The 14,490-nt window shown below is 39.1% G+C and overlaps 2 protein-coding genes across 2 annotated transcripts in view; one reads left to right on the top strand and one right to left on the bottom strand.

Annotated features, from left to right (window-relative positions):
• The first annotated feature begins 2,112 nt into the window (after positions 1-2,112).
• Positions 2,113-14,490, top strand: part of EPC1 (enhancer of polycomb homolog 1) — a 66,378-nt gene continuing 54,000 nt past the window's right edge. Inside the window, exons 1-2 of the mRNA XM_041408347.1 lie at positions 2,113-2,239; positions 2,974-3,077. The gene's annotated coding sequence lies outside the window, so the exon portion shown is untranslated. The remainder of the gene's footprint in view (positions 2,240-2,973; positions 3,078-14,490) is intronic.
• Positions 2,307-7,339, bottom strand: LOC121337940 (lysine-rich arabinogalactan protein 19-like). The gene is made up of 2 exons (XM_041408403.1): positions 7,065-7,339; positions 2,307-2,865 (listed from the first exon to the last, which is right to left on the bottom strand). The coding sequence occupies exons 1-2, from the start codon at positions 7,244-7,246 to the stop codon at positions 2,307-2,309; spliced, it is 741 nt and encodes a 246-aa protein (XP_041264337.1). The 5' UTR covers positions 7,247-7,339.

The following is a 14,490-nucleotide window of genomic DNA, read 5'->3' as shown; positions in this document are numbered from 1 at the left end:
CTGTAGCTATGCCCTAAACCAGAGTCCTTTCTGCCCCTCCACCATGCATCTTTCAGACCTGTGCTCATGTGAGACACACAGTAACCTATGGGGCACTGCTGGCAGATGAAGGTTTCTCCAAAAACAAGTGATGGAAGAAGCAACCTTTCCAGTGTGCAAGGTCAGCTTGGTCCCAGCTTTCCTATGTGCTTATCCACTCATATTAACAACTTTGAGGGGACCCTTTAGTAATCAGGTGTCCACACACTAAACACTACCATCAGGAGTAGGACTTAAGAATTCACTAAATACAAACTAGGAGGAAGGTGCAGACAATCAACACAGAGTCCCCAAACTCATAGTTAAGAAAACACTTCTTTTTCCTAAAAAAAATGTGCTACACCTCTTCAGGCCCCTACAATGTGAACTACTGTCTAGTTTTTTTCCTAGGGCTTGTTTACTGCTAGCAGGCCTGGTTTATGATTTTTCTACCATGCCTTTTGGATCCTTTCTTTGCCTCTTCTGTCTCAAACATAAGCTTTGTGTCTGTATTTTCAGTGCTTTCAATAGCCTACTTCCTCCTTATCTATTTTCTGTCATTATACAAAGATTAATGCCGATTTGATTAGGTTTCTGTAGTTCACCTGCTGCTTTTTCAAACATCTTTGTGCTTTCTTCCATGCTGTCCTTCTTGCTGGAGTTTTCTTTCAACAGCCACAAAACCTGATTCATTTTCTTCAGCAAATCCCACCTTATGTCTTCTTTGCCATGAAGTACACACAGAAACAAGAGTTGGACTGATGGTGTGTTGCAAACTGTGCCTTCCCCGCTGATCAATACAGTCTCATTGTTTCCCTCATCTGCCCATAGCCATCTGCTGTCTTTTGTCTTATACTTTTGAGTTCTTCAGGGCAGGAATTATCTTTTTGCCCTATATTCCTATACAATATAACATTATAATCACAGTTCAGGATTAAGGCTGCTAGATAACATGATAATACAAACAAATTATACCAACGGAAAATTTGCTCCAAGTTCTCTGTAGGTTTTTTTGGGTGGTTTGTTTTTTGTTGTTGTTGTTGTTTTATTTTTGAAATCTAAGACTTCGAAATATGAGGTGGTTCAGGAAAAACATCACCGATTGCACAGTTTTTTCAATGCCTCTGACAAAGGTTTAGAATAGCAGTAGGTGAGAATATGAATTCAAGTCTTTTAATATAGGGCTGGATCAGGCTGGGCAGGTCTGACAGCCTGTCTCCATTGTAACTCCTCCTAAAGGCAGGAAAAGGATTCTCACGGGAAATGAATCAGCCCCTACGGAGCCCACGAGGCAGCGTGCAAGAGGAGTTGTGCTACTGCCTGGCAAGATTGGTGGCTCAGATATAGTGACATTTTTATCACAATCCCTAATAGAAATACGCTATATTTTCCTGTTTATTTTTATTTTAGGGTGAATGTGGCAAAAGTTAAAGGGCTGCAACACTAAATGGGGTCATAATAAGAAAAAAAGCCAAGATTATTTCCACAGAGATCATGATTCAGGGAGACTGCTGTGAACCACAAATGCAAAATTATAAATATTACAAAGCTTGTATTTATGTGCAAGAGGCCTAAATTTCAGTTTCTGATGAGAATCCTCATTCCAGGGGCCTCTTGGTGCCTACATGCTCGCTTACGAGACTGTGATATGCGAGGGGGATTATTTTATCTTGCACTGAACAGGGAAGGTGTCAGAATTTGCCCGTCTTTTCAGAGCCCAGCTCCAGCAGGCAGTACCTGACTCAGCTCACAAACTAGAGCCACAGCATCAAATTTCCCAACCCACTTAATTTGAAAGCCTGCCAAGATAGGTGAAAGACCTTATAAATATGTAAAGCAGGAAGTTCAAATTACACAGTGATGTAAATTCCCAGTGATTGATGCCCTTTTAAAAACAATAAAAATCCTCGAGAAACTACAGTGTTGGTGAATGCGCTTCCCTCCCGATGCTGTCTGGCGGTGCCGTGCGGAGTTTGGCTGATGTATTGTACTTTTCGTGCGGATTTTATTTTGGATTTCTACCACTTCCTGGAGGCCAGGGGGAGGCACAGTGGGAGGAACCAAAAAACTCGGTGCCACAGCCATTTTGTTTGTGGGCAGCATGGTAGAATTCTGTCAGTCAGTATAAGGAGGGGTTTTTAAAACAGTATTTATGGAAAAACTATTCCTGCCGTAACGGATGTATCTGTTGAATTTAGTGTTAATTTAGACCTTTCATAAGGTAGGTATTTACAATTGTAAGTAAATTGAGGATTTGTTGGGATTGAAGCCTCCCCACTTTCCAGGAATCATGGATTTTGTTTCAGGCATGACTGGCTCTTTCGGATGCAGCGAGGCTGCCGGAGCCCGGCGGGGCGGGGGTGCGGGGGTGCCGCGGGGGGAGGCCGAGGATGCGCCGGGCGGCACAAACTTGCTGCGGGGTTCGGAGTGGGGGCGGGGGCGGGGGGAGGGACGGAGGGAAAACGGCGAAGTCTTGGAATTATTTTGTCCAACTGTCTTTCTTTATTAATTCTCAAGAGGCAGCTGCTCTCTCCGAGGGGAGGATGAGGCGTGGGGTTGCGCGGGGCGAGCCGTAGTTTTGCAGTGTCACCGAAAACCAGCGCTAGACTTTGGTCCTGTGTGCTCCAGCGGCGGGTGTAAAATGGCACACTGCATTTTTCCAGGCGGCGGCGGCGGGGGGAGCGGGGGGCGGGCGGGGGCGCCGCTGCCCGCGGAGCCCATCGAGGCAACGCCAGCCCCGGCAAAGTTGTGACCCCGGCGGCACCGGGTCCCCCGCCCCGGCTGCGGCCGCCCGCCGGCATCGCCCGCCGACCCTCGGGAAGCCGCCTCCTTCCTCGCCCGGCGATCCTGGCGGGGTGACGGGGAGGGGGAGCAAAGAAGAGGGAGGAGGGAAAAAAAAAAAAAAAAGGAAAGAAAAGAAAAGTCTCACTTTCTGCATTTGCGAAATATTTTAAGGATGTTCGCGAAGCCCTTTGCAGCATGGAGGTGGCTGGTTGTAGGAGAGCGAGTATGCAGTCCATATTGTTACAGCCTTTTTGCAAGGGCTGCCTTCTTCGAAGGTAAGTTTGTGGTTTTCACCAAAAATATTCGTTTCTGCGGGTTTTTGGCGTGTATTAGTGCTGTGGAGGATTTTCGTTGTGTTGATGAACAAAACGTAGTCTTGTATTTTTCATAGCTTTGATCTCATGTGAATCCCACCCAACGGTGTCTCCTTAATAGCGACAATTACTGAAGTCAGTTTTGTTTCCTCTTTACAATTTTATACACGCGAAGATTAAAAACAATTTAACTTCAGTTTAGGAGTATAAGAACTCAAATATTTTCCAGATGGACTTGGGTTTTTTGGTTTTTTTTTTGGTTCTGGCTTTTTGTTGGGGCGGGGGGGGGCAGGGGGGAATTCTTTACCGAGTAATAAACGGATCCAGGAGCAAATATGTGACTGTCTATATAAATATAATGCAGCTCTCGTGTATAAAGAAGCACATTATGTTGCTACTGTATGGTCTGGTGGTAGCGAAAAGAGTTTACAATGCCATTTGTGATGGCTCTTGATGGATTACTTTGGTCGAAAGTAAGGGGGAAAACTGCCCTTGGTATGGTGAAGGTGGAGATGGACATAAGAGGGTTTATATTAAGTTATGTCTCTTACTAAACAGTGACCTTTTTATTTTCAAATTTCAGCTCTTGTGATAATTAGCTTAAAGCATTAGTTACATAAAGGTTCTTATTTCCCCACACTTCACTTCGATGTCTTGGTGTTGGGTTGTTTGTTCTTTTTTTTTTTTTTTTTTTGGGGGGGGGGGGGGGGGAGGAGGAGGTTGAGTGGTTCATTTGGTCTTTTTCTTCCAAGAAGGTACATATGGGAGACAATTTTGTAAATTTTGGCATTTTTCTAGGCTCTTTCTTTTTTTTTTCTTTTTTTTTTTTTGGGTTTTTTTTTTTTTTTTTTTTTTTTTTTTTTTTTTTTTTTTTTTTTTTTTCACCCGGTGGGAGATCTTTTTTGTTTTGCATTGCTCTGTGCTGGTGGCGCTGTGGGGCTCCGAAACAATTCGTGTCCCTGGCTCTAAAGGGGGAGGGGGCCGGAGGGAGAAAGGTGGGGCACGGGTTGATCTATTGTATCTTTTCCTTTTCTCTGTATCAAAAGTAACCGCAAATTAGTTAGAATGACGATGAAATTGTATCTCTAGAAAATTGTAGTGTCGCATGAACTATGGCCCGGCAGAGGCATGACCTCACCCTTTCGTTGGTTTGTGTAATGAAGCAGATCCTTAATTTTTTTTTATTTTTTTTTTAATCCTGTACCTAGGGTCCAGATTTCCTCAGTGATGAGATTTTCGGTCCCACCCCCAAAATGATTTTACAGTGGCTGCAGATGAAAGATTTTAAAATTATTTTTTGCAGCCAATATGGAAGGCTTTGGCACACACTTATTGTGCAACTAGTCCATTGTTTGCTTGTTGTGAAGTTAAAGGTTCCATCCACGGCTGGTTAGCAAACCCCTAGGTCCCCCTCGCTCTCGTGCTTGCATATGCAAATCTCCTGATGAGGTCTATAGGAGTTTGGGATGTGCATGAAGGTGGGGTTGAAAAGAAGAGAAAAACCTGATGTAGTCCTTCAGGTTGTAAGAAGATTCACCTGAGGTGGGTGGGTTATTTCTTTCCTGTTGCTAAGTAGAGCATGCATTTTACATGTCTTTATACATAGATACATGTTAATATGTGTTGTTCTCTTTTGTTAGAACATACAGATCACCTCGGTTCTAAGTGCAAAAGGATTAGAAGGCTTTCTGCTAACATCCATATTAGGTGTAAGAAAACAGGAGTGATTAATGTCCTAAGATGGGTGGGAAGACATAGTCAAGCCCATGATCAGAGCATATATATTGAAAACTCAACAGGTTCAGGAACAAATTTGACATTAAATTTAACACATTTTTAAGGAATCGACGTGCCTGTTATTTTGGAGTGATAGAAGCTGATAATTTTAGGGGCCTTTGCATCTATTTTACATTTCAATGTCTTCAGTATTTTCAAAGAACAAATTTGACAAATACTAGGCAGTTTGAAACAGTCTCTGAACTTCTTGTGAATGTTTAAATCTTCAGTAATGCATTTAGATATTGGTTCAAAGAGTTTGCTCATTAAGTTAATTAGTTTTATGGAAACTGATCTACAACTTCAGTAGATTTCTGTAATGGTCTCTTATTCGTTATCCTTTTTTAAAATAAGGTAAATTTTTTTTCTGTCTTAGTTAAAATACATCTTGCAACCTCCTACCAGTAACAAACGTATACCCAAGAGAGCAGCCAGCTTTCATCATCTCTGTTCTGTCAGACAAGATCTGCTTTTATGGATTCTTGGCTAGAGCAGAGACCTGGTGGCCTATGACAGTGCAGTATGACCATTACCTCCTTGGTGTCCTGGTACAACTCTTAGACTTGAGGACAAATATCAAGACATAAACCCTCTTAAAAAGGGTGGATTTTGGCCACCCGCCATTTCCATTTCTGATACCTGATCACTAGGACATAAGGTTGGCATTTTGGGCACAGTGTATGCCAATAGAAGTAGTGCCAGTTGTTGAATTGATTACAATAATTATCAATCTTAGAGAATCACTGGGTTGTTTAATTCTGATGCAGCTTTTATTTTTTGACATCATTTAGACCAATGCTCAGTGTGCTCATCCATGGACAACAGTACTGAGCAAATGATAAACTGAGGTGCTTACTGAAGGTATTTTAATGCTCTTATCATCCTGCACCATGAAAGTGGTGATTTCTTGTGGCTGCACCCTGTGCATGCAGGCCATGAACTGATTGTTGTGATCTTACAGCTCACAGTCACTCTGAGCTCAGTGAAGTCAGCAAGAACATGAAACCTGAATGGAAACTTGCTTCACACCTTCTTGCCTCTCTCCCATTCAACTGAGGCTACTCTTTAACTTTGGTTGTGGTTTTGCAACTTTGAAGCTGCATCTGATGAAAGTGGTCTGGTTTTACTCCCATCAAATCGTAAGGTGAGAAGAGTGAAGTGCTGATCTTCTGCAATTCAGTGGTTCTCACACTTATCTCCTCCTTCCTTTTTGAGCCATTGTGTTGCCAGTAAGGAGTAAGAAGTGTTTAAGATTCTGTATCCTCTCAAAACTATCAACTAATTTACCTTCTGCATCTTCTGCAGAAATGCCTGGAAGAGTAATATCTGTGGGGTAGCTCAATTTTTATTGTGTTTTCCCCACCTGCTCCTTCTGAAATACCAGTATGTGGAATTCCAGGACCTAAAGCATAAGAACACTTTTTTTCTTTTTTTTTCCTTTTTTTTTTTTTTTTTAATGGGTTTCTTAATTTTCTCCCTTACATATACCTCCATTTCTAAGGTGCCAAAACTAATGTATTTTTCTAATACATTAGAAAAGTTTCCCTTTCTTTTACATAGAAAGTTTATATAGAGTCCACACACCTTTGAAAGATACTTGGGTCTCTTGGCTTAAAACTGTCTGAAGTACAGGATCATACTATAAACTAATCTTTTTCAAGAGCTTAAATCAACCTGACTGACCAAAACATTGTTTGTGCCCTGGTGAGATTCCTCTTAGTAATGTTACTAATACTAGTAATGTTACTAGTATTAGTAACATTATTGAGATTCCTCTTAGTAATGTTACTAGTATTATGTACTCAAGTAAGAGTCATGGTAAAAACGGCTGTCTCAAGAGCTTAAATCAACCTGACTGACCAAAACATTGTTTGTGCCCTGGTGAGATTCCTCTTAGTAATGTTACTAGTATTTTACCATGACTCTTACTCAAGTAAGAGCCATGGTAAAAACGGCTGTCCAAAATTGTCAATAGTAGTTAGTGCAAGATGTGTAGATCCCAGGCAGATGCAATCAGCTTCCAAAGTTAACCAAAATACCATGCAAACAGTTCCTCAGAAGTGGGTTGGTGGTGCAGAAGAAGGTTATTTGGGGCCCAGCTCAAACAAAAGCTACCCCCTACTTCATTGACTCACATGCTGTGCCCACCAGTTTCCTATGCTGATAACATACCTTGGTGCCTCGGACTCCTGTCTGTTATCTTTTGAGGGCTCTAAAGTATTCTTTGTGTCCTTGGTCCAACAAGGTTTCAAAAGTGAGGGGGTTGTCTCTAGGTGCTGGACACCTTGTGACATAATCTTGTTTCTCACCATAACTTTGCTAGCTGTACTTCTCCACATCATACTTGTCAGCATCAACTTGTAGCAATGAATAATTCGTTTAAAACTTGCTTCAAGGATCACCCGTTTCCCAGTGGTGAACAAAGGACAATATATTATATGCCTGCTTCAGACTCATCTTCTACAAAGTTAGGTCTCTCCACATCTCTTCCAGACTGATATTTGCATGACCTTTCACAGTTATGAAATTATCTGTTCTAAATCCTATATGCCAGAGGAACTGCTGTAGCTAGCACATCCTTCCACCTTTTAGCATTCTTCATATTTTTCCTCTCTTATCAAATAGCACAAGAAGTTAATTCATGTTGCAGTGAAGAGACAATCCTAGATTTTAAAATCTTGAGTCAATATACAGGGTGGGGGAATGTCAATGCTTTGAAATATAACTCCTGTGTTGCTGTTGTGAGCAACAAAATATGCCTTGGACAGATGTGATCACCCACCAGTGGCTTCAGGTCCTGTTGGCTTCTTTAAACCCTTTACTAAGTCACATTTCCAGTTTATTGTGTTACCACTGGACTATCCAGGAGCAAGACAATACTATAAACTTCCTTAATAGGAAGGTTTCTTCATCAATTCTCTGCAAATAGTAGCTAGAGCCTGAAATTGGTGGTCAGAAGGTATTGCAGTGCTTAAAAAGTAAGTACATTTGCTAAAAATTATTCTCTCTGCTTATCTCCCAATATAAACAACAGAGAGACGGGAACTGCCAAGTAACATGTGAGTCCTGGTCTTCACTACTTGGGCAGCGAGTTGGGATGCTGTTGTGGAGCTCCTGGGTGGTAAATGGAAAGTTGCTCAGAGCCAGCCAACACCATACAACAGAAAACAGCAGTTACAGATGCAATGTCTATTGCTTTGAGCACCAGTAAAAATAGCAAGAGCTCTAAATGTAGTCCATGGGAATTCCAGCTTGGAGCAAATGACAGAAAATGGGGGATGCTAACTTGCCACCTTATGTTGTTGAGCAGAACCTGGATCACTACTGCTAGGGAATGGGAAAAGGACAAGTTAGATTTTACAATGCACTGAACACTGGCATTTCCAGAGGAAGAGAGAAAAGGTGGAGTTCGATCTCATCCCCGCTCCCAGGACTGCCTCATGGATTTTATTCAATGTTTAAATGTAAAATGTAGGAATTCCAGGGAACAGTGAGCAGATGTGTTCTTCCCAGAGCAGTCTTCCTTTTGTCAGGTTCCATTTTGATTTTTCCTTGGGTTAGAGATCTGGGAAATGAGCCTGTAAGGTGATGTTAACTCACAAGTCCCTGGATTTACAGTAAGTTGGGCTTCTGAGTGAATCAGAATTCTTGTATTGCATACATTCATGTAGAACTTCTTTCTTTCACTTGCCCTTAGAGAAGTATTTTTAAATCTGTAATCCTCAGTGGAAAGAAAGAGATCAAGTAAATCATAGCTTTAAAAATGACAAAAGGACAACAGCAAAAACAACAAGCAAATAAACACAACCAAATTTTGGATTTCTGCTGTGATAAGAACTGTATCTTAAATTTAACTGAGCATCTTCATCAGGTCTCCATCTGCCTCCTGTGACTAGTTCAGATATGAATGCCCTCGCTTAATCAGAGATATCCCATGCCAGTGAGTTTGCTAATACTGACCTGTGCATGACTTAGGTAATGAAAAGTTAGCTCTTAATCCTCTCTTTCCTTCAGAGCCTTGAAAAAATTACTAAATGGAGGCAAGACCTTTGGCTTCACAGGGGTGTGCATCTGGAATATTCATTAATACAAATAAGACTGAGCTTTCCATGTCTGTTCAAACAGACTTAAAAATCAGGTGACTCAGATCTGGGTATTTCAAGGAATCCCTTTCTATCTGCTAAAGAATCTTGGTGCTGCCATAACCTGATCACTGAAAGGATAACTTCTTGAACAGATCCTTTCACCTGACAGTTTTTCATCTGTAATGCCAGGGGTAGATAGGGCATGTTTTCTGGCTGGATTTATTCAAAAGACTTTTTACTAAGAAAATTTACTCAAAATTTTACTCAAGAAAATTTAAAATTTAATTTAAAAGTTTATAATTCAGAGCACCTGTGTTATTTATTTCTGATGGTCTTAAAGGTATCCACACAAGGCAGAACATCTTGATGTCTTTAGCCAAAGTGCTTTTGTATTCACAATACAAGAAAAGTGCTGCAATCAGCGTCTTTTAAGGAGAAACCATGCTGGATAACAGAGGGGGGGAAAAACATACATCTGATAACTCTGCATAGACACTTTCTGTTTAGCCCATATCCACCTATAAGCACATAATGAATGAAGATTCCATAAGAAAGTATTCTGCTTTCTTTTGTCATCTCTGAATCAATTTCCAAGTTAAAAATTGGGTGTTATGGGAATCTGTGGGATTTGGAAGGTCTAGTCAAGCAGACCTCCGGATGTGAGAAACTGTTTTCCTTCCCATCTTTCATATTCTCCCTTAATATTTTTTTAAATTAGGTTGTGTCTCTCTATGCTAACACCCTTCTTGAGTTGCTGGTAAGTGAACAGCTGAGCAGACGTGGCACGTGTGACTGGTGGCAGGCTGGTGCACATTAACCCCGGTGTTAATGACAGGGGTCTGTCATGCTCTCTTGGTCAGAGGAGCAGAATCTCAGAACAGCCATAAAACTGACACACTGCACAATCAGAGAACAGGAACTGGGTGTCTTTGTTGGAGATGGACGAGGGGGTTCAAGTCTTACCTGCTTGTAACCTGAATGACTTCAGAAAACCACCTTCCATTTGGCTCTGCTTCTCAGGTTGCCCTAACAGCAGATTTGGGGATTTCACAGGGTTTCCATTATCCCACCTACAGTAGTGACAGAGAAAATAATATAATGTGATTTCTCTATTTTTCTTCTCATGGCAACTTCATGTTTGCATCTAGACCAAAACACTTCCCTCTCAACATCTGTCCATCTCCCACAAGTTGCTTGCATTCTCTAAATATTGAAAAACCTCACAAATTACATTTTCTTCAGGTTAACCCTATCAGAGTTTTATATTTTCAAGCATCTGCTATCATTTAAAGATATATAAATAAGTATATCTCAAAACAGTCTAATCTGATCAGTTTTATATTCAGAACTAGCCTCCTCTGCTGGATGTTTACAGTCAAACTTAATTCATTAGGCCTTTTTTCTGACTAATGCAGCATTATTAATTTATGCTTTCTTGACTTTATATATAAACATTGGGTTATAAATATAATCATGATTATTTGTATCCCAGAAGACAAGCAAGATTTCAATAACATTCACTCGTACTTAATTTAGTATAAATCAAACTACAGTGTGTAGCAAAAAATTCACTTCCAAAATGGAAAGAATTTTTGTGTTCTTGCAAGCTAAATAACAAAGCTGAGTTATTTGTATTTTTTTCATTTCTTTAGAGAAATGTATTTATGTTAATTGAAAATGGTATAGCCTGCATAAGGTACTTAATAACACATCCGTATTAAGTTGGTGTGGAATTTAGAGTTCACTCACACTGTAGGTATGTAGGTACATTCCACTAACATTTAAATAATAAAATCTAAACATATATGTTAGGAAATGCCTCTTCATTCTAAGATGCAAATGTACTTTCCTGCACCAAAAGATTTCTGAAGCCAAGCTAATTCCTATCTAGGTATAAGGCACTGTTTTCTTCAGTTGTGTGAGGGAAGCAGATAACCTACTTTCATTCTGATTCAGGAACTGCAAATGAAAGCATTTGTCTTTGTTACAGTTGTATAAAGTTATATAGTTATATATAAAGTTCTATAGTAACACATCAACTCCACATTATTTAACATCAGCAATGTAATTTTGAAGTTTGAAAATACTTGATCATACTAACCAGAAGCCCTGAAGCACTTGAAATATTTTTCATAAACTGACTTTCTATCTTGGAAGTGTAAGGTAAAAATGTAAAAAGTTAAAGCATGTAAGAGTAACACATTCAAGTCTTACTATTGAACTGAATTTGCTATTTTATTTGCATTTACATAGAGCCAGGCAACTACCAGGGTAGAAGTAAAGTTTCTGCAGTCATGCAAAGGCACAGAGCCTGTCCCCAGTTTACTCCTTTATCCCATGCTGGGGTGTGAGCACTGGCAGCTGAGGTTTACGTAGTGGTGCCATGTGTGTGTTTGTGGTGGGTTTTTTTGTTTGTTTGTTTGTTTTTAGCTCAATAGTCAATTGAAGGATTTGGGACAGTGTGCAGACCTGCATACAGCTATAATTTCTCTACTTCTATTTTCCTTTTTTAGCCTTCCACCTTATATTATGCAGAATATCAAAGTTAGACATCCTTAGCTCTTTGATTGATGAACTAGCAATTATGTTGGCAGGAGAAGGTAGGGCTTTTATACTTGGTTGGTTGTTGTTTGTTTTGGGTTTTTTAAATTTGGTTGTGGTTTTGCTTGCTTTTTTGTTTGTTTGCTTGGGTTTTTTGTTGTTTGTGTTAGGGATTTTTGCAAGAAAAGCATAAGGGCTTTGCCCTTCTGCTGGTTCTTCTACTAGAAATAATACAGGATCATGTGATTAAATTTACTTGACTCAGAGATTATTCATGTGTTATAATCTGATGTTTGCAGAAGTCCATGCCTAAGTCAGAGGTGGTAACCAGCCCACCCTGCTCAAATTGTGTTTACGTGATGAATTGTGATTTTAGTATTATCATTGTTTTGCATGTCAGAATACAAAATGTTTTTAGATAAAGATTTTTTTAAAAACCAAAATCCCAGAATATAAAGTCAAACATTTTTGGATTTTGTTTTGTTCCCTTTTATCTTACTACTTAATCCTAAACAATTAATTTGTGAAATTACTTGCTAGTAAAGATGACTAAATCAAGAATTCAATGTGTGTCTAGCATAGTATTTTAGAGGGGATATGTGCTAAAAAATGAAAACATGAAGGAGAAAATCATAAGTCACTTTTGACCCTTACAATTCCTAGGACACCTGTTCTGAATCCATTAAAACTTAAACAGGGAAAGATGTATTTCAAGACATAAGAGTCTCAGCATAATTTGTGTCCTTTTACCACCACTGTATCTAAGAGAATAACTGCTTCCACTATGACATGTTTTCCCTAGACACATAAAAACTTAAGTCTCCAAAACAAGTTATATAAAGGAAAGTGATTCTCTTCTGACAGTACTAAAAATACTCTGTCAAGTCCTTTGTGTTTTCAGATAGAGTCCATTTTACCATTTTCTTGCCTATCTGTCCAGGTGATGTTGGGACAATGATGAGTCTGTAAAATAATAATCCTAAATCATTAATTAGATCATTAATCCTTAGTCAGTAATTCCTTTTGAAGTCTTAGTCCTCGTATGGACAACTGCCTCCACCACCTCTAAGAGTTTAGCTATCACTGGAAAACTAGAAATTTGGCAATAGCTTTTGCTGCTCCTCTCTTAGCTTTGTCTCTTCTCAGTAAGAGAATTTCTGGCCAGTGGCTTTTCCTTCTCTTTTGGATATGCCTCCATGGCCTATCTGTTTGAGGATCAGCTCAGTTTTCATGAGGATGCTGGACTCAACTTTGGAGTAGTTAAAAAAAAAAAGCATTAAAAAAACCAGGCCAACAAAATTGCTGTATAAATGAATGAAGAGTTATTAGAAGCAGGTTGTAAAGCAGTCACAGAATAGAAAAAAAAATTGCAAATACTTATGGATACAAAAGTCAGCGCATAGTTTAAGTGCAATACAAAATACATACAAACCCTAAGTTAAAAAAAACTCCAAAATATTTAGGAAAGCTCCTTTTTTTGTTTTTAAGTTGGATAACTGCCTCCTAGAATTTTATATCCTTAAAATACAAAATACTTGAGGCCAAAAAGGCAACAAAAGTGAGGTGGTTTAACCTATATGCACGTCACGTGTAGCCCTTTTGTGATGGTCGCTGTTAGAATGGGAGGCAATATTAAACCCATGTGCCAAAGGCTGCAATTCATGCCTAAATAAATGACTGGAAGTCCTTCTTGAACTCAGAGAGGTTTTAAGCCATAAAAGTAACTAAATACCGCAATTTCTAAAACTTGTCAGACAGTACACAGGACTTGCAAACCAAAATAGAAGTTGCCTTTTTGGGCTTCACAAACCTGAGTTAGATGAGAGCACAAGAGACCCCTACCCCTGTCTGCAGGTGCATGGATCAAGTTGTATCTTTGCCCATAATGCTCAGTCTGAATTTAGTACTTTTGAATGTATTTTTAAATGGTTATATTTACCAGCTGCATAGCTGATAAAGTGCTTTCATTTTAGTTAGTTCAGCTTGTCCTTTTAACTGTGATCATAAAAAGATAAAGCCTTAAAGAAATGCCCCAAATGATTTCAGCAGTTTAAAAAGCAATAATGATAGCAATTCTAAAGGTCTTTTCATTACATTTCAGTTACTTTACCTTACAGTTCAGTTTTTAAAATACACACAGAGCACTTAGGTTCAACAAATTAATTTATACTTACTGATCTTTTACTGAGAGCTTGCAAAGAGTATTTTGGTCACTATACAAAACATACCAATTCTACATTAGCTACTGTCATAGTGCAGCACTGGTGTCTACAGATGTAAATTGTGCATTTTGGTAAAAGCTACAGAATTTAAAAAGACCTAAAATATGCTTGCATTTTCTTACTGAAAGGAAGATAAAATGGAAATATCAATCTGGTTACATTCCATAATTTTTCCTGTCACCATCTCTTACAGAACAGACATCAGGGCTGATGTCACATTGTTTTCAATTATCACACTTCCCATCTTACTAGCAAATTAATTTTGAGGGCTAATCATATTCTGCTACAAAATATCTTAACACAATCTCTTTTATTGGCAAAACATTAAAAGCTGATGAGTCCAAGAGTTTCAGGCCAAAACTTTTTATTAATGCACTGTCCTCTTTGTATCCAAACATTATTGTCCATTCTGCTTGCTCTGCACTTTTCTCAAGCCTGTGGCAGGGTTAGAAAAGCAAAGGTCAACTAAGGATAAGTTTGAACTTGATTATTCTTCCTTTATAGCTCAGGATATTTGCAGTACTTTGGTTTTATGTTCGTTATGTATTGTTTTCCTTTCATCAGTATAAGTGGAGACTTATACTTAATGGCCTTTTTTTGCTTAGCTGCCAGATGTTTAATTTTCATTTAATTTTTAAAGTCAAAGCTAATCTATGACAGCATATTGTGCTTTTTTTGTTCTTTTTTTTTCAGCACCTTGTCTGCTAATTGGATAAACTGAATTATTTAGTGTTTGTGGAAAAAGGTGTA

The sequence above is a fragment of the Onychostruthus taczanowskii genome, unplaced genomic scaffold (assembly GCF_017590055.1).
Source record: "Onychostruthus taczanowskii isolate IOZ18803 unplaced genomic scaffold, ASM1759005v1 scaffold3, whole genome shotgun sequence".
Taxonomy (NCBI): domain Eukaryota; kingdom Metazoa; phylum Chordata; class Aves; order Passeriformes; family Passeridae; genus Onychostruthus; species Onychostruthus taczanowskii.
This window is presented reverse-complemented; position numbering and strand designations above follow the sequence as displayed.

What these genes read in the sequence shown, in the direction of transcription:
- LOC121337940 (XM_041408403.1), bottom strand. Translation starts at nt 7,246, where the DNA reads ATGCTGACAAGTATGATGTGGAGAAGTACAGCTAGCAAAGTTATGGTG. An exon ending in CAGGAGTCCGAGGCACCAAG is followed by an intron (nt 2,866 to 7,064) that starts GTATGTTATCAG and finishes TCACCCCGCCAG; the next exon opens with GATCGCCGGGCGAGGAAGGA.